At 52.2% G+C, this 26,253-nt stretch overlaps 1 protein-coding gene across 3 annotated transcripts in view; it reads left to right on the plus strand.

Moving 5' to 3' along the window:
* ETS1 (ETS proto-oncogene 1, transcription factor) overlaps positions 1-26,253 on the plus strand; it is a 78,234-nt gene that overhangs the window by 19,865 nt on the left and 32,116 nt on the right. The window contains exon 1 of one of the 3 annotated variants that reach the window (XM_074894922.1): positions 9,660-9,948. The exons of the other annotated variants lie outside the window; for them this stretch is intronic. Within the exon in view, the coding sequence (XP_074751023.1) occupies positions 9,879-9,948 (70 nt within the window). The 5' untranslated portion in view covers positions 9,660-9,878. Of the gene's footprint in view, positions 1-9,659; positions 9,949-26,253 lie in introns of those variants that run through there. 3 annotated transcript variants of the gene reach the window in all.

Raw genomic sequence — 26,253 nt, forward strand, 5'->3', positions numbered from 1 at the left:
GGGAAATGCCAACATGGGAAGAAAACGGAGAAATAGGTTGGGCTATTCTGCAGAATACTTCTCCTGGCTCTCTGATTCAGATGTGTGTCTGTGGGGCTGCAAGGCAGAGGGTGGTTGAACCCAAGAGCTTAATCTGGACCACTCGTATGTTTATTTAGACCAGACTGGTGTAAACAGACGTGCTCTGTTGACACGCACAAGGAGCCCGGCCTGTGCAGTTTGTGCCACAAACTATGTGTGCACGGTAAGTACCGATTCTCCCTCCCTGCTTTCCAGTATCAGGACGTGATGCTTCATCCGAGCTACAGCTTCAAGTTAAGGGAACTGATTTTTAAGGTTTCATCCATCTGCTCTTGCCTCATTCATGTCGCCTTGTCTTTCCTTTCCCCCACATTTGCACCTAGTAAGGCTGTTGGTCTGCCTCTGTGTTTAGCGTAGCAGATACTTCCATAACCATCCATCTTCTGAAATCCCTCCCCGGGGGCCTCACAGCGCTGTAGCCAGCAGCTACAGTGGCACCAGAGCGGGGTGGGAGGACTTTCCGCTCCACACCCACCTGAAACGAAATGGTTTTATCGGGGCTCTCCCACGCCTGCCAAGTGCATCTCGACGCTCCCCTCCCCGTTGCTGCCGCTCCTCACTTCATTAGCGCTAGAGATGTTTATAAATGGAAGAGATAATATTTTTCGTTTCCAGTTTGGGTTTCCAGGGCAGCCACTTTCTAAAGCACTTAGGAAGTTTAGAGAAGACGAGGTTATATAAACGATTTTTCCCCCCTGGGCTCTTATTAATCAAGTGCCTTGTGGAGCCATTCCCATAGCTTTGGGATCAAGGGCACTAGCTGGGTGAGGGGAGGCAGGCGGTTAGTACAAGACATCTTTTTCTTGGCTCTTACCCTTTTTTTTGGTAGGTTTGCGATGAATGAAGCAGTCAGACCTGGCTGTTGGGGTTTGAGAACAGCCAGAGGGCTGAGTAGCATGCTCTGAGGATATATTCAGACTGTATTTCGGGCCTGACTCTTGTATTAGCCCCTTCTAGGCCTTCAAGTGAATCATGTAGCATCTTTTGCTGATGATTTACCTGGCCCTGTTGATATGGCTCTGTAAAATTTGATTATTTGATGTAAAATGTTTGCATTTCCTGAGCATAAGGTAAATACGATTTCGATAACAATGGGCAATGAGTTGATCCTTGTGCTTTTACAATAAAACCCTACGGACATGCATACGCACACACACTAATATATTTCCTAGCAAGCCCTGATGCATTTCTAAAGCTTCACACATTTTCCCACCCGGACTCCAACAGCAGCTGCTACCCAGGATGGCCGTGAGCAGCATGGGCGGCTCGTGGGTTTGGGAAACAGGAGTAAGCTTTTGTTCCCATTAGAACGAAACCAAGCTCTGCCTCCTCCTCCATGTCCTTCCTCCCACTGTCTCCCCACCACCAGAGCTGAGGAACGGGATCTTTTTATTTTCCTTGGGCGGATGGAGCTCTGTCTGTAGCGGCAGGTCCAGCTGTTTCAAGCCTGGAGCCGAAGGTCCACAGGAAATCAGCTCATTAGTCTGTTGACTCACCTTCCCAGTTTTCCAGCCATGCTCTCTTGGTGTGAAAATAATGATTTAAATAGCCAAGAGTGGAAAATAATGATTTAAAGGGGTTAAAGGGGATATTTGCAACTATTGCTGACTGTAGACTTGGCAGAAGGAGAGTGTATTTCTTCCGGGTCTTGGGAGCGTGTGAGAAAAGGTGTTGAACATCTGGAGCGATTTAGCAGTTTCGGGCTGTTGTGTGAGGCTGCACACTCGTGGTGACGCAAACGTAGCTCACCCCGAAGAACCGGGATGGGTTGACAGAGAGAAAAGCCACTCGCGGCATTTGGCTTGAGCAGGTGCAGGTTGGGCATTGCATAAGAGCCGCGTCGACCTCCTCCAGGGACAGATGATGGGTTGTGGTGGCCCCTGGTCTCCCCGAAAAACATTGCAAACAGTCCCTCTGATGTTTGGTGTATCACCCAAATAAATATTCTTGACTTGCCAGAACTAATTTTCAGATTGGAAGGAAACTCCAAGTGTCAGAGATAGATTTTGTTTCATCTCACTCGTGATGCTAAAACACTAACCGGGTTTCTCAGCTAAAAAGGCAGATTCATTTCAGCTCATCCACGTCTGAGACTTACCCCTCCCACAGAAACCTCCTCGAAGAGGTGAACTGGGTGAAAAGAGAGTTTGTAAACAGATTACTTTTAATTAACTTCTTTTTTTTTTTTCCCATTTTGAAATTTCTTCCCATTTTAAAAGTGCAAAAATAGAAAGTTTTAGCTCAGGTTGAATGACACACCATTGTCCGTCTTTACTTTCTTTTCGCTATTTTAGCCCAATGAGAAGTGTGTGAAAAAAATCCCAAACTGGTTTGCATCAACCCGGAACATATTTAGAAAAAATATTTACGTCTGCTTTTTTTCCTCCAACTACCAGCAAAGAGCAAAAAAAAATATAAATAAGTCAGCTGTTTTCACAACTTTTGCTGCAGGCGGTGGGGAAGCAGATAGGGAAGCAAACCAGTTGGTGTGCTGGACCCCCTTGTATCTCAAGATCTCTGTTCAACGGCTTTCTGAAGATAATTAAAAAACCTGAAATAACAGGCGATGATGATGATATCTGTAGATGGGCCACCATAGTTCCACTGGAGTCGCAGGCCCCTGCCGACCAGCTGTCTCTTCCCCATTTGCACCAGCAAGGATTTAGGACCTGGGCGAACTAATCAGGAGACCCTCATGGGGAGAGAGGCGTGTTATTTAATTAGCTTTACAATGGACTGACTGGGAGGCACGTGGTGGCTCTAATGGAAGGAGATAGATGTCCTTTTAGCTGGGCTAATTGTTAGGAAATAGCAGAGTCTTTGTTCAGCCCCAGCATGTGGCCTGTGATCTCTCAGAGCCCAGGGGCTGCCCGCTTATAATTTTAGACAGATCTATTCAAGCCTGCTCTGTAGCGCAGGGCCGAACAAGACGGGTATTGTTGCAGAGCCAGGATCGCCGTCCAAAAAAACCACCCCGAAAAACCCAAACACGTGTAGAGAGGAATATTTCTCTGTCGTTTATTCACTATCGGGCAGGGTTGCCAAGCAGAGACAATTGCAAGCGAAGAGGTTTCCAGCGCCGGGTGAGGGTTTTTCCTCTTTGAAACACATACGCAAGCGAATCCTTCATCCCAGGAGCGATGCGGCAGGCTGAAGGGGTGTCTCCACCAGCAGAACCTCTCTGGGGAGGGCAGCTTTAGGGCTTTAATTGCTAGTGTGGGTCTCATCCTGTAATTCCCTTGCTGCGGGCATGGTGTACGTGGGATAATCGTGCCCATCACTGAATTATCTCCACAGACTGGCTGTGTGCACCTGTCATCTCATGGCCATGGTGGGACGGTGGTTTGGGCGGGAAGGATCTTGGCTGTTGGATCAGTGTCTGTGCCTCCCAGGGTCCTGCACAACAAGGGACAGGAATCCCAGTTCTCTTTCCTGAGCTTTCCCCTCAAATCTCTCTGGCGAGACCCTGTCACAGTCCCCAGCCCCTGAGCTTTTCCTTCAGGATTGCCAAACTGATGCTTCCAGCCGCTTGTGAAGTGACAAAGTGTTGTTTCGTTAAAAAAGGGGGATGGAGGCACAAAGGTTTGTAAGAGATCATGTGGAAATGTTGACCAGGAATTAAACTTCCATCTCTTGAACCCCTCTGTTCTGGCCAGAGCGTTAACCTGGGGATCATTGAAGTCAAGTGTTACATTTCCCTGCACTGACCACTTCCAACTGGCTGTCTGCAAGCGTGTTTTTCTGGTGGTTGCCATTTCTTAGATTGTGAATTTGTATACCAGAAGTTGGTGCTGGACTCACCTTCCTTGGGAGGTGCTTGTGTGGCTCCTGGCACCTTCAGGAAAGTGAAATGTTTCCTTCAAGTTTTTTCTTGAAGCAGTGGGTATTTTTGTTGGTGGTGGCTTTTTGAAAGATTGAAAGAGCAGATAAATGTTAGTGAATACAGTCTAGCTGTTCAGGAGATCTGCTTTATTAGCAATGATCCCATTGCCTCTCCTTTGTGATCCCATTGTCTCTCCTTCGTAATCCCTCACTGGTGTCCCAGGGAAGGGGATCTCAAGGACCATCAGAAATCGGTTCAGTAACCTCTGTTGCCAGAGATCGGTGAATGCCGAGGGTGAAGTCGCAAGCAGAGATGTGTTGCTTAAGTCTGAACTGGCTGCCTTTGTTTCTGCAATGAAGGAGGCTGCCCAAGAGATCTGACCAAAGATGAGAGGTCCTCCAGGTGAGGTTTGATGTCTATTGTCTGTGCGTGCTCAGAGTAATTGTGAATATCAAGAGTTAAACAGCAAAAATCCTCAGGTTATATTTACCAAGAACTCAGTGCTGTTACTTGAGGAGGAAAGGGAAGGGAAAATATACCGAGAGCAAACAGCGCTGCAGAACAGCTTACGAGGATTTTCCATCCAGCCAGTTCTTCCAGCAGGGTAACAAGTGAGTGACAGCACCCCCCGCCAACGAAATTCAAGGCAGAATTACATTGCTCGAGCCCAGATTAGCTAATCAGGTTATGAATCAGCATGGGACCTCCGGGAAACCAATAGCAGGAGGCACTTGAAGATGCTCAAGCAGCCTCCGAGACTGTTGATTGAGGTACCTACGACGTGTGGGCCGGAGCTGTCGCTCCCTCGCAGCCATGCGGGGATGTGTGCGCACTGGAGTTCTGACTCCTAGCTGGCCACAAAGATGCTTTTGTGAGCCATCTCCACTGGGAAGTTAATGAGAGCAGGAGTCGGGGAGGCTCGGAGGCGGCTTCCTCTGCTCGCGCCTGGAGGGCAATCAGAGGACGATATTGTGGCAGGGATGTCTTGGGGCTGAGCCGAGGCCTGAAGTCTGGATCTCCGCAGCCTGAACAGAAACTTGCTTTTAGTGCAGACTGCACGGAGGATGGGGACTTTCCGTGACTCCAGCCCTGTAGCGGGCAGCAGCGAGGGGACCCCAGAGGCCACAGCCAGCTGGGTCATGGAGGAGCCAACTCTTTCGTGATGGTCATCAACTCCTGGCCATAAATGCTAGATGTGAGGGCAGCCTGCCTGCCCGACAGACAGCCCGGGGGGCACACGCAGGACGTCCTGACTAACGTTAGCTCTATTTCCGTGCCCACTGCTTAGTCAAAAAGGGGAGGCTGTAGCCACCACAGGACTTACTAATCCAGCCTCCTTTTTGCCAGCGTAAAACAACTCAAATACTTCCCAGCTATTACGGCGCTTGGAAGAATTTTTCATATCGTTTTAAATTCCAGGAAAGGTATCTCCCTGGGGAATGGTTATGGCAGCTGTTTGCTCTTTCCTCTCATTGCAGAGGGCCACCTCCACACCCAGAGCCACCTCCCTGCGCTTTCCTTTCTTGGAGTGGTGGCTGCTGCTCCTTCCAACAATGTCCCCCTTACGATAAATCCTTTCATGTCTCCATTTCTCCCTGGAATTGCACGACACTTTTTTTTTTTTCCCCTTCCCCTTTGCTCCTGATTTTTGTCTCGTGCCCTCTGGATATGGTTTACTTGAGAAAACATCAAACCATAGCCCTGACCGCTTGTGGTCATTAAAAATCCCATGGCAGTTTTGGGGAAGGCTCCAATTTGGCTAATTATGTTCTGCCATAAATATCCCCCTGCAGTTTTAATTGGATATGGTGTTCTTCATTTCCTGTCCATAACAGCTGGGTGGTGTTGCTCCGTGTTATTACGTAGCCGTTGTATTTCACCCCAGAGGTGGCCGCGTTTTTGGTAGCAGCGGTGCTAGGAAAAGCTCCTTCTCCAGACTACTGGTAACACCTAATCCTGAGCCTGCTGTAATGAGAATGGGTACATCTGAGAGAGAGGAGAAGCTGTCTCAGCTCCGTAGCATCTGAAGGAGAGCCAGCAGCTGCCCGTTTGCAAAAGGGCTGTGGCAGGAGCGAATTTGGCCCTGCTGAAGGGAAAGAGCCGGCTCCAGCTAGGAGAGAGGTCGTGGAAGAGCAGTCCTGCCCTCACTGCGTGTTCGGAAATCAAAGCTCCGGTCTCCTTATACTTTTCCTCAATGCTAAATGAATAATTATTATTATTCTCTTAAACCAAGGTTAGTCAGCGTCCCTGGGAACAATGTGGCATTACTGCCTGTCCTTTATTTGTTCCAAACTGTTGAAAAACAGTCGGACTGCATTGTGGAGGGAGGGCAGATGGTTATCTCTGATCAACGGCAAAATCTTTTGGCTATATTAATGGCAGGAGGGCTGTTCTCCGCAACTCAGCATCCTCCCTCACCAGGAGAGAGCCTGAATAGATATTAAGGTTGAGTAACGACAGAATGGAAAAGGAGGGTGAGACTTGGATGTGGAAGAGGAAAGATTTTTCTAAAGCCTGTAAGCAGCAAATAGGAACCAGTTGCTGAGGCGAAGTCATGTTTGGCAGGTCTTGGACTCCAAATGGTCACATCCCAGCTGAAGAAACTAATCAATGGATTCCTTCCATGCCTTCTGCGAACACTGAGCCATTGAGCGGCTCAGCTGGAGTTCAGAGCCAGGGCTTTCATGTTGCAGGCTCTGAAGTGAACACAAATTAAGGCAGCCGCTAGAATGGAGTGGAGTTTGAAGGAGACATTCAGCTGCCCTGGAGGAAATCTCTGTCCGCAGCCTCTCCGTTCTTTTCCTCCACATTGGGGGTTTTAGACCTGGTCCTACTTTTGGAAGCATTGCTAGTTTCCCCACCCGTAGGCGCTGCCGTACATTGCACAAGCAAAATGAAACAGAAGTTTGGGGGAGCATGGAGGGGGAGTGAGGCAGGGGAGTGGAGAAGCTCAAAGCTTCGCCACAGCCATGCTGCACCAAGCTGTGGCTTAGTGTCGTCGGCTTTGTGGGATCGGGGCTGAGCTGGGATGCCAAGAGCGTGTGTATCTTTCCTAATAAAAAACACACAAGCTGTGAGAAAGGTCTTTATTAGAGCCTTTGTACTGGTCCAGAAGAGAAGGAGCCCCATTACAGGTGCACTGGAGTCCAGCCAATCCTTAAGACCGTAACGCTTGCATGAGAGGCCGAGCCAAATGCATCAGCACAGACACCGCAGGGGCAGGCGCTGCCTCCTCTGGTGCTGCTTTTAATCCCACCAGCAGCTCTGTCCGGGACCATCTCTGCTCACGAGAGCCTTCTCCTACATGGTGTTGACAGCCCGTCCCCGTCAGCGCCCGCTCGAGCGAGCCCCAGCGACATCGTTCTTCTGTTTCAGTCTGGGGATTGTGGTTTGCTGCAGGAGGCTGCGCTCGCTCCGAGCAGGGTGGATTACCGAGTGCCGCCGAATCGGGGAGGGGAACGCTGGGGTCATTTCAATACGGTTGGGACCGCAGGTGCTTTCTGATGGCTTCATCGCCGCAGCCAGCTGCGTAAACCCGTCCCCCCCGCGCCAGCGCGCACACAGGCACGCACTCTCCCACACTCGCCCCGCCGCAGGATTGCACACTCGCCGGGGAGCTTGCAGCGTGCCGAAAGAAGTGTAGGAAGGGAAGGACTCTCAGGCTGCGATAACTGCATCAGGTTTCTCTTCCCAAGCCTGCTCTGGAAGGGATCATACAGCAAGGCAGCTGTTTCTCCTGAATCCCCTTTTGATTTTCAACTGGAAATGTTCTGCTAAATCTTCTCTCTCTAGTTTCTTCCTTCAATCATTGCTGTCCATCCTGTATGGGATAGAGGGGAAAGAAACCCAAAACGAAGGGCAGGTGTAAGCTCATTATCCCGTACAGGGAGCGGCAATGGTGACCAAGTTTGATCCTTACAACTGTCCTCTTTTCACTTTTGGATTTCCACATTCATTCCTGTGGTAGGTTTCAAACCAAGGACCCCCCACCCGAGGTTTCAAACCTTGTGCCCTGCCTGAGCACAGCTCAGGTTCTCCAAAGCCCACGTGAATTGGTGGCAGGAGGTTATATATTGGTCACACAGCGAATCGTTGGTCCTGCTCCGCTGATGCAGGACTAGGTTGCCCATAACTAAGCTTGCAAGTAAAATTGCCTGTAAAATTGGAAATGTGAGGCTTGTCAATGGGTGAGGTGCCTGAAAGGTGAACTTTCAGCTGGAGCTGACTGCCTGCCCAGCTTTGCTAGCTCTCAAACTTCCTGCTGGCTGTGTCTTGAGCTATCCACCTGGGTAAGACCGGCTGCTCATGCGTGCCAGAATCAGGCTCTCAATTTCTGGCCCCGCCGCCTCGCAGCTTCTTTTAGTTACATGAACTTTCCTTCCATAAATATGCCTTAGGCGACTGAGAAAGGCACTGCTGAAGAAGCTAGAAATAATCCTGAGCTGTTACGTTTGCATCTGCGGCTCATCTTTCAGTGCATTCGAAGGTTTCGATGGTGTTTGCAAGCTGGACCCTGGTCCATCCTATGGATTAGCAAGCAGCCTTGGACCCCGGCAGCTCATTCCCGTGGCTGCCTCCTTCCCCCGTTACAACCGGGATGTTCATTTGAGCCCATCTTTGATCAGAGCAGCCCGGTCTCTGCCAGTGTGCGGGAGACTGTTAAGACTTTCAGAGTGAGAGAACCACAACGGCGCGTTGCTAATGACTTTTTCTTTTTTTTTTTTTTAACACTTGTACCGGTAAATTGACATCTGTGAGTCATAATCTCCCTTCTGCTCTGCCGTTTGTGGTCTGAAGTTTGTGCTACCTAAATATAATAAAACATATTTCATGTGAAAACCGATATTCTTCTGTTAACTTCATGCCATGCTGGCATGATGCTCATCTTGCATCTTTAAGATGTGTTTTATCCAGTCAGTTCCCAAGACTTTTCGGCCTCCCACCTGTACAAAGCATGTCCTTGGACCCCTGGCCGTCACCCCTCGCCACATGACAGTGCGTCTGCGCACCCATTCTCTGCGCCCTGGCTTGCGGGTGGGAGAGGATTTGGCCGCTCCGAGCGGGCAGCAGCGCCTGTGATGATGTGAGCGTGGAGGAAGGGATGATGTCAGTGTGAAGGAGCGATGCAAACATGAAGGGGTGATGCGAGTGTTAAGGGGTGATGCGAGCATGAAGGGGTGATGCGTGTGTTAAGGGGTGATGTGTGTGTTAAGGGGTGATGCGAGCATGAAGGGGTGATGCAAACGTGAAGGGGTGATGTGAGCATGAAGGGGTGACGTGAGCGTGGAAGGTGGCGGTTGGTGTCCAAGCAGGCAGGGTGAAGGCAGCTGCCCTGCTTTCAATAAACACGGGGTTTCGGCAGGCCGCGGCGGCTCCGCCTGCAGCCAGCGGCGTTTTCCCGTGCTAAAACAGCAACTCTTTTCCCTTCGTGTTTTGGGGCTGGGATGCAAACGGAAGCTGCGGCAGAGGTGCTGCAGCACCCAACTTTATGCTGGAAGCGCTGACCCCCCCCTTCCCATCACCACCCATCACCCCGCACCCCTCGCACTTCTCGCCTCCCCGGGCCGCGCCGCTCTCCCGGCCCCCGGGGCAGCGCCGGCTCCGCTCCCCGCAGCGCCGGGGCCGCCTCCGGGGCGGGGGCAGGCGGGTCCCTCCCCGCCGCTGTCACCGCTCGGGGCCGGCCCAGCGCCCTCCCCTCCGGGCCGGGGCGGCGGCGGCGGCGGCGGGGGACGGGCGAGGCGGAGCGGCAGCAAGGGAGCGCGGAAGGGGCGGCGGAGGAGCGGACAGGAGAGAGGAGCGAGGGAGCGCGGAAGGAAGGGAAGAGGAAAAAGAGAAGGAGGAGGAGGAGGAGGGAGGGAGGCAGGCGCCCGGCCGCCGCTGCCCGGGCGCCCCGCTCCGCGCTCGGCGGGGCTCGGGCTCAGCCGTCGCCGCCCCCCCGGTCCCGGCGCGACACCGCCGCGGCACTGCCCCAGCCATGAAGGCGGCGGTGGACCTGACCATCATCAAGACGGAGAAGGTGGACATCGAGCTCTTCCCGTCCCCCGGTGAGCGCCCTGCCCTCCCCTCCGTACCCCCCCCCCCCCCCCCCCCCGCGCCCCCCCCAGCCTCGCCCTCTGGATCCCTTCTCTCCCTTTTCCACAGCGAGGGCGATGATGCGGAAATATCTGCCCGGGAGGGTTGAGTTATTTTTTTATTATCATTATTTTTGGGGGGGGGGGGGCTGTCTTTGGGAAGGAAAAACGAAACGCACCCCCCAAGTTGCAGCGGAGCGGCGCCGCCCGGGCTCTGCCGCCCGGCTCTGCCCCGCAGCACCGCTGGGGGAAGGCGAACTTGCTTCCCGAGCAGTTTTAAGACTTTCCACCTTCCCCCCCCCCCCCCCCCCCAACACCCCTTCTCTTAAAAAACAACCCGCCGCCCCTCCAGTCTCCTTTTCTCATGCTTCTGGCATCCTTGCGGGCATGTAGGCAAGCACCTCCGGCTGCGAGGCGGGAGAGATGCACTCGGATGTTCTTGTGGTTTGGTTTTGGTTTGTTTTTTTATTTATTTTACGAGCTCCCTGGGACACCCCCACCTTTTCCCGAGTGGGTCACCCACACCGGGGCAGGCAGCCCTGCACAAGCCCCTTATCAGGGATGTACGTTCCCCCCATCCCTCGCTGGAAATGTCTGGTGTGGTCCAAGCAATCCTGGTATTTGGGAAACAAAACTCCAGGGGTACCTCCTCTAGATACACCACGTTTAAACCAGGAAAGCCCGCTGCTTTGATTTCCTCCCCCCCCCACCCCCTCCTCTCTGGAGCTGGAGAAATGGGTGGAGGAAGGGTGCAGGAACTATCAGGGAAGATTAGCAACATCTTACTGAAACGAGGCGTGTGGGTTTTTTTGTTGTAGCGATAAGGAGCTGCTGCTGGCTGTGGTTAACGCTAATAGTTGAGCCTTTACCATAATAAGGGCTGTTGTTCACATACTGGTGTCGTCTGACTGCCTGCTGACCCCAGACGCTCAACTGATTTCTGCCTTGCTCAGTCGAGGTAGAGGATGGGGCTTGGAGGGCCTGCAGGGGAAAAAAAAAAAAAAACACCTCTTTCTGGGTACAGGGGAGGGTGGAATGAGTCCTCTTGCTTCATCTCTCTCTGCTGTAATTCCCACTGCGCTGAAGTGGAGGTTTGCTGGATTTTGGGCAGCGCCGGTGCGGCGAAGAAAATCGGAGTTGTGCGTTTCTTTGCCAGCTAGCAAGTTTCTAGGAAACTCAGAAAAGGGGCTCAGCTCCTGCCAGGCAATATGATTTCAGGCTGCATCTGCGAAATAAAGTGACAGCTGACTGCTGGAGTGCAAGGGGGGCCGGAGCGGCGCAGGGCTTGGCGCTCAGACTTAAAATAGCTGCTGGTGGAGGATCAGCTTGTCTGTAGGGAGCTCCAGTAAGTCAGCACACGCCTGGGGGATCTGCCACACGATGTGGGGCTTTCGCATGATCCCTCTTCCTGCTCTACCTGCCCACGGAGAGGACCCAGTCACCGGTTGTAGCTGTTTCGGTGCTCGGTGTCTGACAGCAAGGCTGAGCCTAGCTTTCAGGCTCTGATGGGCCAGGCTTCAAAATGCCAATGGGGACGCTGAGGATGATTTTCCAAAGCACCTCTGCAGGTTAAATGAGAGGCTCTGGTGGAGTTGAAGACCCGTTCATGCCTATTTTCTAAAGCTTTGGTGAAAAGAACATTTACCGGGACCGATTCCTGCGCTCCGGGTTGTGCGGCAGGCTGTTGGCTTAAGAAAATGGGATAGGAAGGAACCCCTGGTCCATTAGGGCAGGGCTGGGGGGATGTGGGGTTTGTTTTTCAGTTCAGACCAAAGTATCTGTTTAAATTTACACGCCTCCTGGCATGGGCGAGAGCATGTTACAGAGGCGTCTGCAGTTGTTTAGGTGTTTGAGCATTGGATCAATGTAATTGCCTTGTGCCTAAAGTGAGGACTCAGTGTTTCACGCTGCCTTAAGTTCCTTTTCTTGTCTTCTTGAAAGCTTTTTTGCAGTTTATGTCAGCAAGCAAGTTTTAGAGTTGACCCAAAGTTTAAACTTTGGCAGGAAGAGCACTGTGAAAAACAAAAACCAAAAAGGTAAAAAAAAAAAAAAGCTGACTCCCTATCGACTTCAGCTGCAGTCGCTTCTGTTTTGGTGGCTGCACTAACACTGTGAGCCAGAAAGGTCAATGTTGTCAATTAGCTGGCTTAACCTCATTTCCCCTCGAACTTTTTAGAGAACGCTGAAGCTTTCTTGCTTGGTCAGATTGATGTTGAGAGAAGGAGTGTGGGTGCTGCTAGCCTATGTTTCTGGGATCCAGCAACGTCATGTGTATGGGATGTAACTTTACTCCTCTCTGGTCTGCATCTGAGGACTTAACTGCTCCCCAACGGCTCGTTCAGCCCTTGGTCCCGGTTGCTGAATCTGCCACCACATGTGCCCGTTGCCCATCTTTTCAAAATGGGCACTGGCCTCGCTGAGGAGTCCAGCCCCTTGTTCCTTTACACGCCAGCAAGTAGCAAAGCAGATTTGCTTCACGGTATCCATAGGGTTAACCGTACGCAAGGGAGGGGAGAGTCGTTACAGACATAGGTTTTCAATTGTGCAAGATGTTTAATGTGCCAGGTGCTTGATGCCCCGTAAAACTGCAGAGATGCATTGGGCTCACAGTACATCCCCCTCTCACTCCCCTGAAATAAAACCCTGCTCCAACCCACACGTGCAGGCAGCCTCTGTATGTAAAAGATGGGATTTGTAGTGTGTCCAAAGGGTTTAAAAATAACCTGAAAGGGATGTGAAGTTGTACAAAGCTTCCAAAGCCAAATTCCCCCCTGCTGTTGCCAGTGAGAATGTGTGAGTGAGATGAGTAGGTCAGGAGCCAAAAAACCACGGTGGTGGGCTTCTCCTTTCATATACAAGTTGTATGTGTGTGGGTTTTCATTACAAGGGTCTGTTAGAGTAGATGGTAGCATCAGTTTTGATTGCAGATACACGACTGAGCCACCAGTGGGTTGGTGGGACTTAGTTTACCGGCTTCTTTTCAGATGGTAAAAACCCAAACCGTGCGAAAATCAACCCAAACGGGAACTTAACCTTGCGAGTGGTGAACGCTGCCCTCCACAAATCAATTTGATTCCTCCAGTTCTGCAGAGCTCTGTTTGCTCTCTGTGGTCAGAGTAAAAAGCAGCTCCTCAATCCTTGCTGCAAGCTGGCAGCGGGTAATTGGGACTCCCAAGTACTGAGAGACAAGGACATTTCTTGCTAATGAAGGTGACTTGCTGCCCCTGAGGCGTCCCACAAGGTAGATGATGCTGGGCATCACAGGTGAGGCAGAGATGCCGGGCTGGCTCTTTGCTTCCTTTCTCTGGAGGTGTGTTACAGGCGCGGTGGTGGGTTTGTGGATTTGTTGCTGCCTGGCATGAAAAGTGGAATTGGTCTGTGCACAGGGGGTGTAGAAATCCGGACTGCTAGGCGACGGAAGGACCCTGCGTGTTTCGGCGCTTCCCATGTGTACCCTGAGGACAGCTGGGAGACAGACGTGCTGTTTCCACTGGCCTGTGTGTGGGTGGCATCCCAGGGGTGTATTTTTATCTGGCAAGAGCCTTTCCCTCTGTTTGAGGTTTGGGACAATGTCGGGTCAGGGCTGAAGCAAGATTTCTCCTGCTGCGGTTGCTGCAGGGTACAGGGACAGCTTCTACGCAGCGTGTGTTCGGATGTAGGACCTGCCTGCATCACACCGCTTCCCCTTCCCATAGCCAGGTCAATCTTTTCTTTTCCTCCTTTGCTTTCACTTTCAATGCACACAAATAAGGGAGTTTGCATTTAAAGTGAGTGTTCTGGCAAATGCATACCCTCCTCCGCAGTACCTTGCTGCAGGGTAGCAGCTTTATGCGTCTTCATTATGGTTTTAGGATGGAATTCTTCATCCTTCCCTTTGTCTTGTCTGGGGAGGGCAAGTTCTCAGCCGTACCTTTGCTGCCAGGTCTGTATATACGTGCGCAGAATTGGATCCCAGCTGGATCAGCCCGTTCAAGGGGAGTTGGTGGGGGATAAGAGTGCACAGGGACTTGGAACATCTTCCGAAAAGGAAGGTTTGACCCCGCGTTATCCTTGCACAGCGCTCGGCCTCCCGCCTGGTCCCTACAGCTGTGTCAGCCACAGGGTGACTCAGTTTCCCTGCTGCTCTTGGAGATCAGGCTTGGTGGCTTGCATGGTCATGTTTTTGCGTATGGGATGAAACTCAGCAGCAGAACAGCGGCATTTCTCTCTCCTCTGTCCCTTCCTCGGCATCAGTTGTACTGGAAGAGCATTTACCTGTCCTCGCCGAGACGGGCTGGGCGCACACAAAATGCCCCAGTGTTTGCCTGGAAGCCCAGCAAAGCCCGGGAAAGGGAAACAAGCGCTGAAAGGTGAAGTGATTTCAGGGATGCACAGAATTGCATCCGGCATCTTTCTGAATGCTTTTCCGTCTGCATTAACAGCAGAGGTAAGAGAGAGCCCGGCTCTGGCTGTGGATTGCTCTGTGTGCACATGAATCAGCCAACAAGGGCGAGACTCTAATAAATTGAGGGCTTTGGGCTCCTCTGGCATTTTCGATGCTGATTGCCTGTGGAGGAGGTGAGAATTTGAACTGAAAAAGAGCAATTATCTTTCTATGCACTTACAGAATGCCCATTACTGTGGTATCCAGCTAGGATGGGGGAATGAGAGTTTCCCAGGAGGGAGGGGACTGTCTGCACCTGGCTGCCACCAGCTCCAGCTTTTTTAGTGACAACTTCTGTCTCCTTAAAGGACAGAGCTGTGAAAAGAGGTGGAAAGAAGGCAAATCCATACACTGACTGAAATGCATCCTTGACTACAGCATTTTTAACCTGGGGACAGGGAGTGAGATTTCTAGGAAAAAGGACCGAAGCCCCATTCCTTCCACTTTTTCATCATAAACTCCCCAAAGCATGTAACAACTGTGTAATTACAGTGTTGTTACACGAAGAGGCTGCTAATTTGCCATGTAATTATGGCGTGACATGCTTTGATAGGCTTTATAAAATGAAGGGATAACACAGTCTCATGCTGGAATGCTGCACTTGAGCTCTCCAAAGCGAGCTGATGAGCACGTCTTGTGCCATCGTGCTCTCCCAAATCCATAGCAGATTGCTGGCAGGCAGGCAACAAGTAGCTGGGAGCTCTCCCCTGGGTCTGTGGTACGCTGGGTTTTACCAGGGAAGCCAGCTTTTGAGTATGCTGATGTGAAAAAGCAGCGACTTGCATCCTCCTGGATGGATCCCTGCCGTGTGGCTGAGCTGGGGGGGGGCAGAAGGGACAGGGTTTAGGGTGTAAAGGTTGTCCTGTGGTTAGACCTTGGGGTGATAGTTCGATGCTGGTGGCAAAATGGAAGGTGGCTTGGTGTTTGTTCTTCACCAGTTACTGTTTGGGTGAGAGCAGATACATCTCAGGCACTCCGGGAAGAGGTAGGTGTGAGTAAGACCAGACTTTTGTCTGAATACACTTTAGGGATGTAAACTTGCAGATCTGTCATCCCAAAGGGCTGTGGTACCAGTATCAGCTGGGATTTTGGGGAAGAAAGGAACAAATCCAGGTGGATTTGTCCCAGACAAGGAAAAAGGGTCTTTTTCTTTTGCACCATGGGCACAAGGTGAACAAATGACATCGTTTAGGAGAGCAAGTGTCATTGCTGTCCCTGGACTGGATCCAAAGGATGAAGCTCCTGGCATCTTCCAGCCTTACAAGTTTTGCTTAGGGGAAGGCCCTTGGTAAGATGGTGCCAGGGGGCTACCTGAAGTGAAGAAGGTGGGGATGATCAGCCTTACTTGAGCATTAAAATGCCCCTGGAGCCAGGGCCTGACTCTTCATTGCACTGTGAGTTTGGGGATCCCCACAGAAACTGGGGTCTTCCTTATGGGTGCCTCCGTAGGTCGACACTTGACTCTCCAGATTTGCTTCTCGGCTGCAAGTTACGGGCCGGTTTGCGGCTTGTCTAAATCAGCGTAGCTCCACTGAAGCCGGGGATATATGCTCTGATCCAGCGTAAAGCCTCATCACTGCAGAAGCCAGTGGGACAAATCTGTAGCTGATAGAAACTGTACAGCTGTCTCGCAGCCAAAAATTGGGCCTGCATCCCCCCTTTTTTTTAACCCACGACATAGTTATACATCTCAGCTCTTTTGTTCCTCTTCCGTGACTAAGCTGCTCACTGCCTGTGTTTCTTTTTTTTTTTTTTTTTTTTTTTGCCTTCATTGTGTAGTTTATAGTCTTCCAACTAGATACAGAAAAAAATTTGTTTGCAGCGCTGGCCAAGAAGGCTCTGGTTTCACTGGCGTCAGGCCATGCTTACATCTCCAGTCAAAATACTGCTGGTTAAACAATAAATATTTATTGATTCTCCTACAAGCTGCTACATTTTTCCCAGGTGCAGTGGAATTTGAGGGGGGGGGGCCACTTGAGTCCTGCTGATGGCAAAATTGTGAGATGGCTCCAGAGATAACGGCTCTCTAGTGGTCTTGGATGCGAAGGTGACCCTTGTAAAGCTGCGCTCAGTCCTACTGTATGGCCCTGCACATCCAGCCTAGAGATCTGCTTCTGTCTGTCCCAGCTGCCCAGGTTTGAGTTGTGCCTGTGACTGCTGCAGGCTTTGGTGGTAATTATGCGAAAATGTGCCAATCTGCAAGTCGCTTTACCTGCCTGAATGTCTCCTTGAACACCGGAGGGACTTGCCTGCTGAGGGGATACATAATTTCATGTCAGGTCCAGAGAGGTGACAAAATAAATATTTGAAAAAAAAAAAAAAAAAAAAAGGGTGGTTTCAGTTTGCTATTTGGTTGAAAGGCTCAGCCTTCATATCTCGATTGTAGACACCCACCAGATCTGAGAGCCTGTAATATTAACAGGCTGCAAATGTTTGCATGCAAAGCCTGAGCTTCTGCAAGGCTGCATGTGTTTAGATGAAGGCAAAAGCTTTCGGCGCTTGCATTCGGAAGTGCTGTAAGCTGTTCTGTTCCCTTGTTGCATGTGGTGGGTGCCGCAGAGTAACTTATTTAGCCCTGGTTGGGGGGCAAACCCAGAGCTCTCCACCGTTGCTCACCTCTTTCTGAACTGTGAGATGAAACTACATGTTTTTGCGTTGGGTGGTTTTTTTTTTTCCTACTCAACCAGCAAAAATCTGAGGCCCGTTTTGCTCTTCTGTCCCCATCAAGTCACTGGGGCAATATCTGTATGTACAGGACCGGGCAGGTGATTTATTTTCCCCCAACACCGCTCCTTGGTCTTGCTGACCATGCACAGTTTTTTGGCCTGTCTCAAACTGCTGTCGATGCCTGGCTCCCTCCACCCAGCGACCCGCACTGTGCATGGTGCAAAGTGGTCTTGTTGCTTGCAAAAATTCTGCCAGGATGCTGTGCTGGTGCAACGCCACCGTTCAGTCCCGCTTCTGGTTCCTGTAGCCACGCGGCCCGCGGATAAATACAACCTGCCAGAAAAATATTACAAATGCAGGGAAGAAATAGCAGCTTGCTTTCCCAGAGAGGAAAATCCCCTTGTTTCTGTGGCTCCCTCTGGTTTGGGAATGAGAGCGGAGGATCAGAGGTCACCGTGAGCCTTCAGCTGTTGGCTGTGTGCTGGCGGCAGCCCCCGGTGTGGATTGGGATGTGCAAAGTCGCAGGGCTCTGTCTGGGTCTGCGCTGCTGGGGCTCTGGGGCTGTAATTCCCGTCCCCATCATCTCGCGGCTGCTGTCGGACATAGCAGCAATCCCCTGCTCCAGCAAGCCACTGCTTTCCAGGTTTTTTGCTCCTGTTAAACCTTTCCTATAAAGCCAGACGAGGCAAAGAACTCCATCTCAGGTGGCTGGTGGAGAAGACCCAGCGTCATTCAGGCTGCAACAAGTGTCCGGTGGACTGAGCCGTGCCGGCTCAGCATCCCCCAGCACCCTGGGTGGGTTTGCAGGGGAATTGCTCTCCCGTGGCACATGGCTGTGCCCCAGGCAGGCGTAGGAAACCTTCCCTGCTGAAGACCCGTGTTGCTGGGGTGGCTGTGGAGCTGCAGGCTGGCTCCAAACCCCAGCTAAGCGTTCAGGGCTTGTTAATGAACGAAATGCATTTTCTTACACGGAGGGGATTTTAAATTGGCTCCACATGGATTATGTATGTTGTCGCACTTTCCCGGAGGGTGATGGCATGAGTAGGAATGTGGGTTTGATGAAAGAAGCCAGACACTGAGTCAAAAGCAGAGCGGCTCCCCCCGCACTCCCCTCCCCGTGCCCCCTCTCCCCCCATCTCATTTCAAATATTTGACGTGATTCCAAGGCATTCTTCAGATGGCTGGTGGGGAGCGCAGGAGAAGCCAGCCAGTGGGACTCAGCTTTTTTTTTTTTTTTAAATGCAGCATGCTTTTGGGGCCTCTGACCCCAAAAGATGTTGAAGAAAGGCTTGATGAGACCTGGTTTTAGGGGAAACTGAGGCATGGTGCTTCCCTTATGCTGCAGCAGGGATGTGGGAGCATCCCCAGCCGTGTGCTCCAGGTCTCTACATGCAGTATTTAGGCTTTCTTACAGTCTGTGTTAAGATCTACTGCACCTCTCCAGCTCCTCTACAGCACCAGGCAGGCCAGGACCCATCTGCCTCTTGGGATTTCCAGTTTAGGTGTACTGGTTGACTCTGATTTGGGCTGGGAGCTGGACTGGGGGGGGGGGAGGTGAACGGCTCAGCCCTGCATCCCTCCAGGAACCAGGTGTCTTGCACAGCAGGATGAGGGTGGCTGGAGTCCTGGCCTGGGATTTCCACTGGGACGCTGCCACTCCTGGGCTGTCCTTGGAGGTCTCTGGATAAAACTGCTGACTAAGGGAAAGCTGCTGCTGATGTTGCAGCCAGCAGACCCCAGAAACTGGAGCCGGACACTGGGAAGCGCTTTGGGGTTTGTTTTCTGTTGCTTTTTTGTTTTCACCTCTGTCAGCACCATCTATCAAAATAATCAAAATGTGGCTTTTTGACCCACATGAAAGTTTTTTTTTTCATAGGTGTCTGCATGTGTTTGTGCAAAACCACTTAATTTTGGTCAGTGCTCTGGAAGCACCAAGGGGTTTTTTTGTCACCTTTTAGTTTTGAGAAATTGTTTACCGAAACCTGAACCGTCAGGAGAAACAACTTGCAAAAGCTGAGTACTCCTGGCTTTTTCCACTGGAAAATTAAAAAAAGATGTAGTGGAACACGTGAAATTTGGGTCTTTTTTTTTTTTTTTTTCTTTTTTTACACATTATTGTTAGAAGCAGCTTTAAAATGCAATGCCAAGTGCTTTCTCTTTTAAAATGCTCAAGGCATGTTACCCAACCGCTCTGTCTCTCCAGACCGCTTCATGAGGTCAGTAAACACAATTCCTCCTCGTTTTGCAGCTGGAAGTGGGGAAAAACTCATTTACTCAATCCCCAGCGTCAGCCACAGGCGGCAGATGAGTCTGGCAGGTCGGTAGCAGCATCGTGGCTCCCCATCCTGTGCCCTGACCCTGTGGCTTTTCCCAGACCCGTCCTTTTGAAGGGATGCGAAGAAATTTGGGCTTGATGTCAGAGGGCTGTCCCTGGTTCTGGGAAGCCCGGTGCCGCCGCGGCGCTGGGAAAGTTTCGCTTTCCAGCGTCAGCAGTGGGGTTTCAGAGCTGTCACGGTAGCCGTGGCCCGGCAGGGTGGTTAGTCACTGGGGCTGGTTTCCATCCCTTTAAGCGGCTCCAGATTTGAAGCTGGCTCTTAAGCTTGCAACTTGAAAGGCCCCGGCTGTGCGCCTGTTTTGCCTTCGAGCTGGATGACTCTCGCGCGTTCCTGCTTTCAAACGACCGAGCCCCGAGCAGTCGGGGCCATATGGATCCTATAGAGTGACCTGGCTGCCTGTCGGACTGGCGTAACATCAACAAGGCGAGGAGGGAAGGGGGCTCGGCAGGGAGTAGGGGCTGTCCCTGCTCTGAGCTGGTCCCGTGGGGGCTGGACCAGCCCTCTCGCCGTTAGCCCAAGCCGTTTGGCATCTTCAGGCTGTGATCGAGAGCTGCCTCTTCCTTGGCTTCCCCAGGAGTTTGCAGGCTGCCTGTCCTAAGCACTCATTGAAAGGCAGATTTGGGCCTAAAAAAATTTTAAAATAAATAACAAAAAAAAGGAAGAAGGGGGGAAAAAAACCCAGAAAAAAAGCAAAGTGGAGGGATAGTGTGCCTTTAAACAGCTGTGCGCCAGCGTGTGTAACTGCGCTCGCTAATCTGGTGACTAATTCAGTGCGTTGCAAAGCAGGAGCGAAGCCGGCTGCCAAATCGGGCTGCGTCCCCGGCCGAAGGCTCGAGGAGTCATCAGGTCCCCTCCCTGCTTTCATCCCGCGCCCCGCCAGGGCGCCGTTCCCCCCCCCGCCAACTGCCCCACCACTCCCCATGGCAATTTATTTACTCATCTGGAGGGCACAGCCCCGGCGGTCTCTTGACTCAGCAGTCCGGAGCCGATGGGAGCCACGGGAGCAAATTCCAGGCAAGAAACAATCTCATGACTTGTCTCGGAAAAGATTGCTCCGAAAAGATCCCCTTACGGTCACGGAGCGCTCCGTGCCCGCCCCTCCAGCAGAGCCCTGACGAGGCTCCCGATTTCCCAACCTCGGGGAGCCAGGGCAGTCAGCCAAGGCAGCCCAGGGGGACTTATTGGACCTTTCTCCCTTGGAAAAAGAGGGATGGATTTGGAGACAGGAGGTGGCCTGGGGGCCCTAGAGCCGGTGCCTGTCCCCACCCGGGGCACAGGGGTGTGGGGAGCCGGAGCTGGCTTGCCAGGGCAGGGAGCCCGGAGCTTGTGGATTTTTTGGGTCATTCCTCCTTTTTCTTCCCCCACTTCCCAGGGAGGGCTTTAAACCCTTCCATTGCCCTCAGGCAATTTCGGTTCTTCCCTCAGTGTTTTTACTCAGACACCAGTGTTGCCCTCGGCTGGGCTGGCACCGTGGATGATTTACGAACCCTATTTATGCTTTTTTGCCTGTTGACTTTATTTCATCCTATGTGTCTCTCTCACCCTGGCTTTTTTTTCCCCACCTCCTCCCCATCCAGAGCCACTTGAGTCCCATCCCCTTCTGAAGGCGCTTTGGGAGGTCTGGTCCCATGCCCAGTGTCTTCCCACGGGCAGGATTAGACCAGGTTGGGAATCGAGAATCTTTGCAAACCTGCGTTTTTCTGGGAGGAAGGCTGACCTCGTGGGCGGGCAGGGCTGCGGAGCTGACAGCTCTCTTACCTCCTTCGTACAACCCGGATCAAGGCTCGGGAGCTGTGACACGGCTCCTGGGGCTGTGACCGCAGGGACACAGGTCTCTGCAGGCGTCCTGCCTCCCTGGAAGGGTGCCCGTCCACCGCGGCGACCGTGCTGCCTTTGGAGATGGAGATGCCTGGGGAGAGGAACCAGCCTGTGGCTCCCACTCTCTATATTCTTACGATTTCACCCCAGCCCCTAAGCAGGAGGAGCTCCGGGCTGAGCTGCTGAGGACAGCAGGGAGGCTCGCACCCCCGAGCCACCCATGCAAGGCCCTGCCGAAGCTCCTCCAAGCTTGTTACGGTCGGTGGAGGATTCCCAGAGTTCCTGGCAGGGGCTCCCGGCTCCTGAGTCGCCAAATGACACCCCCTCCACCCCCTCCTCCATTTATATCTCCTCCTAATAGCCTCTTGGCCTGAGCAGCCGAATTCAATCAGCCCTTTCACCATCTGCTCCCAGGCACTTCTGCCGGGGAAGGCTCGGGGCCAGAGAGGCTGTAATTCCTTAATAGCTTCCGGATGCTGCGCGCAGGGTGGATGCGAGGGCTGTGAGTGTCTCAGCCTCTCTCCCCCCGCCAGCCTTCACTGAGGTTTCCAAGCTCAGGCTTCCTCTGGACAAATCCGAGCACCTCCAGCCGCTTTGATTTATCCCTGCCTGCCCTTCACTTTCCCATCTCTCCGGGCCAAGGCCAATAGGTGACATAATCCCCATCCTGGACAACCCTTGGCTCTGGGATGGGGATGACTGAAGTTGATGGGACAGCCCAGTTCATCGTTGGCTGCCCTCCCCAGCTCACTCCCACCTTCTTCATCTTCCCAGGGCTTTGTCTGGCCCAATCTCTGCACTGGTCCCTTTCCTAGAAGTCGGAGCTGGGAAAGACCTTCCTGGGATGATTTGGGAAAACCCTTGTTCTCCTGCATGGGGATGCTTGATAAACCTGGAGGTTACATGGTGTGGCCCAGAAGGGGCAAAGCCCAGGAGCTCTGTGCTTGCTCTGGCATGGAGGAGGCTTAATCTTGGGGCTCTTCAGCTGGCTGGTGTGCTTGAGAAAATACCCTTGTTCTTTGCTTTCATTTCCTTGTCTGCTTAAAAAGAAATAATACCAGGAGAATCATTCCAGGGATGTTGTGAAATGAAATTGGTTTGACACCGGTGTTTCTGAGGCACTCTCTGGCATGGGCTGGAGAGTTTTGGTTCCCAGGTTTCTCCCAGGGCCCTTTCTGGCCTCCATCACTCGAGGAGCTGAGCAGCTTGGTTCGCTCTCTGGGGACAGGGAGGTGAAACAGTGTCAGGCTGGCAGGCAGCATGCAGGGATGGCCTTGTCCCTTGTCCCCTCCTGGCCCCAAGGCCGTTGTGAAGCCGACCCTCGTTCGCCTTGCCCCAGCAATACCTTTGCTTGCACAGCTTTCAGCCCAGCCAGCAAAATCCTGCCCCGTTTGTGGCTGCTGGGGTCATCTGCTGCCGTGCAAAGCACGGCTGTCTGAGGGCTGGCGGGTGGAAATGTTCAACGTGCAGTGGGTGCAGAGCGTGTGTGGTTCTTGTTTGTGGGCTGGGACACGGATGGTGCTGGTGGAGGTGTCATTTGGTGGCATTAATGGAGTGACAACCCTGAGGGCAGCCTGGGGAACTGAGGAGATGGGGCTGGCTCAGGCAACAAAGCAAAGAGAGCAGGTCCTTTGCTTTGAGCATCTTTTGCCTCTTCTCCTTAGCTGGTTCTTTCTCCCCTCCTGTTAAGTGGTGCTGTGCTGAGAGATGCAGCTAGCCTAGGGAAGATGCTGGGAGTGTGCAGTGAATATTGCGAGCTACTTTGGGTTCGATTTCAGCTGCAGGGGGTTGTTGTGTGTATTTGTGAGCCACAGAGAGGGAGGAAGGAGAGGAGGGGTCTGGGTACTTGCAAATGCAAGTCTTCAGTGGCAGTAAATCCAGTGATGCAAAGAAGTAAATCCGTATCTAGCGCAGGGGAATTAGAGGTATGTGGATCGTTACACTACCTGCCATCTCTTGGCAGCTGCTAGCAGAATTGACTATTTGCTCTAAGGAGTTATAAATAATTTTGTTGATTAAAATGATTGATTATCCTTGGTCTAATATTATTTAGTCAGAGCAAGCAGTGCTGAGATTTACCAGCCGCACTCTGACCTCCCAACCCTGATCTGTTTGCAAAAAGCCTGTGCAATTATTTGTTTGATTTCAAAGCTAAATACCCTAATCTCTCCTCTACTCCTTTGGTAAGTGTAAAGACAACTGGACAGCTTAGCTTGATAGCGGAGACAGACCTGGAGTCCTCATGTGTGGTGGCAGGTCCCTGGGCAGAAGGGGACGAGGAGGTGAGATGGGGACTTGACAGTCACCAGGTGAGGACAGGGTGAAGCTCTTGGGCTTCTCCTCCTCTGCACGTACTCTCCTTGCTCATCGAGCGCTGCCTGCACTTCCTGGGCAGAGCCGAAACACTCCCTGCTGTATGGAAAAAAAAAAAAAAAGATGCTATCAAAAGCCTGATATTAGAAAAAGGGCTTTCTCTGGGTAAGACGGCAGCAGCGATACCTCTGCAATCCATGGGGGATGTGATACGCTGCAACTTGCACCCTCCCATTGAGCAATCGGCCGCGGTTTGGTTTTTTTTTCCGGCTTGGCTGTACCTCTGGCTGGCGTTGCCCTGAAGGGAAGGGTTGGCCAGGAAGGCTGCGGAGGTGGGGGTGGGACGGGCGGCAGGAATCTGCAGCTGCAGAGCGATGTGGCAAGCTTCACCCCCGTACCCTACTGCCCTGGGGCAGCATGTGTGCTCGGGAGGTGACCCGGAGCTGCCGAGCCTCCCTTCCTCATCATCAGCTCGATCCCATCTGCATCACTGGCTTCGTGCTCTCTGCATCATGTGGAGATGGCCTAGGCTTGAGGAATGCCACAGGAATATACGCGGGCACTCGTGACCCATAGGCAATTTTATTGTATGGACACCAGCAATGTGTCTCCACAGCTGGTCCAGCCCTTCCAGATTTAACAAACATTCTTGATTTATGAATGAGAGAGCTGGTGAGTGGAGGAGAGCGCCTTTGATGTGGAGGGAGATATTCTGGGGGTTGAACATCATCCTAGCTTGAGGGCACTTCAGACTGTGTCCTGCCATGTGGTACCCTCGTGTCTGGCATGACGTGGCTTTGATTCAGCCTCGGGGCAAGGACACACAGAGATCAGTTTGTGCAGGACTTGGCCTGAAAATCAAGTGAAGGTTGGGGAATTCCTTGGGACAGACACATCGGAGGCATTTGGCTGAGCATCTGCATGTCTAATCCCTTCCTGAGGCAAGGATAATTGAGGCTCCTTTTTGGGACCAGCAGGCTCCCAGCAGCAGGGACATCTATGGAGTCCATCTGCATCAGAAGTGTGTCGTATTAGGGTGATGGGCTGCACAAATAATTGGTTTTTCATTCAGGGCATGGAGTCATTTCACGTGACTGGATACGCAATGAAACCATCACAAGCTGTGAGGTCATGTGTAGCTGCTCATAAAATGTGTTGGCACGGTGTGTTCTTCAGGTGTGTTTGAGCCAGCTTAGAGGGGTTGGGATCTCTTTGTGGGGTGATGAAGGAGCTCAACGTGAGTGAAAGTTCCTTGGCCCTTATCCCTGCTGTGAGGGGACAGCCCTGCCAAGAGATCTCAGCCTTCCCTTTTTACAATTCCGATCCTGACAGCATCTTCCTCGCACAACGCACTGCCGATTAACCTCAACCCGGCCTTGCAAAATCTCTGCTCTCCTTTTTCCGGGATACTATCACGTGTGGTTTGGCAGCCTCATCCTTCCCCAGAGCAAGCAGCCGGAGGCGTTGGAGCTGGATCCCCATTGTATGTCTGTCTGTATCCCCGGATGATGAAGGAGAGGGAGATTAATATCTAGAGGAGAGAGTGAGGGCTTGTTTGGCTGGAGAAATGCTCAATCTGAACTGCTCGGGTGTGATTACTGTAGTACCTTGGTAGCATCACGCGTGTGCTTTTGCCCCAGGGTAAATCTATGTCAAGGTACTGCGATGCGTCCTTATCCTTCTCTTGGGACAAATCCTCCAGTTGCATCATTTCTTCATCAGAGATGCCAGAAATGGCATAGTCAACCAGCGATTTGAGGTGACAACAGCAGAAATCCTGGTTTTAACCTGACTGGAAAGAAATGTATGCTCTCACGGATGGTGGGAAGCACTGGGTGTGGATGACCTGGATCACTGTCTCCTCCACAGAGTGCCGGAGCCCAGCCGTGGGTTTGCTTTGGGAGGGCTCCGGCCGTGCTCCTGTGGCTGTGGAAACCTCCCGGGCGGTGAAGCCAGCCTGGCTGGCCTTGCAGGGCTCCCAGCCCAGCCTGAAGAGAGCGAGGAATTTCAAGAGGCTTCTGGTCCCAGGCGTGAGCCATTTGAATACCTCGGGCACCCTTCCAAGAAAGCAAATGAATATCTAGTTGTTTGTTCGGTGGGGATCGCTGGGTTTTTGGAGTTGGGGTTTTTTTTAATCTTTTTTTCTCATTGCTGTTGAGCAATTTGAGCTTCGCTGCTGGGACTCGGGGTGTGAGGAGCCGGGTTTTAGCCGCTTGTTTGCAGAGAAGCATCTCCCGGAGCTGGAGCACTGATGTGGGGCAGCTGACACAGGCATGACCTGGACTTGCTATTTACACTTGACCTCCTTTCAGTCAGGGCTGGGTGTCCATTACAGGCTTTGCTGAGCCCACCCCACGCTCCCATTAGTGCGTGTGTGCCTGTGCATGGGGATTAGAGCTCTTTAGCAGCACGGTTAGCGGGGATTAGAGCGAATTATCACAGGGGAAGCATGTCTCACAGGTTTGCGTGAGGCAGGGAGTGTCCTCCCAGCCCTGCTAAGGAAGGATCGGAGGCAAACAAGCCTGAAAGTGAGATGCTAATCCTGTCTTCAGAGGGGACGCCCCGGCTCATGTGATGTTCGATTGGGAAAGCGGGAGGGTGAAGGGCGATAAGGATAAGGGCCTGACCGCCTCAAGGGGAGGCTTCAGCTCCCGCCCAGGAGCGGTTTGAGCACGTGGAGGTTGTTCTCGCTGCCTCGTCGTTGGCTGCAGCCTCCTGGTG

The sequence above is a fragment of the Strix uralensis genome, chromosome 26 (genome assembly GCF_047716275.1).
Source record: "Strix uralensis isolate ZFMK-TIS-50842 chromosome 26, bStrUra1, whole genome shotgun sequence".
Lineage (NCBI taxonomy): Eukaryota > Metazoa > Chordata > Aves > Strigiformes > Strigidae > Strix > Strix uralensis.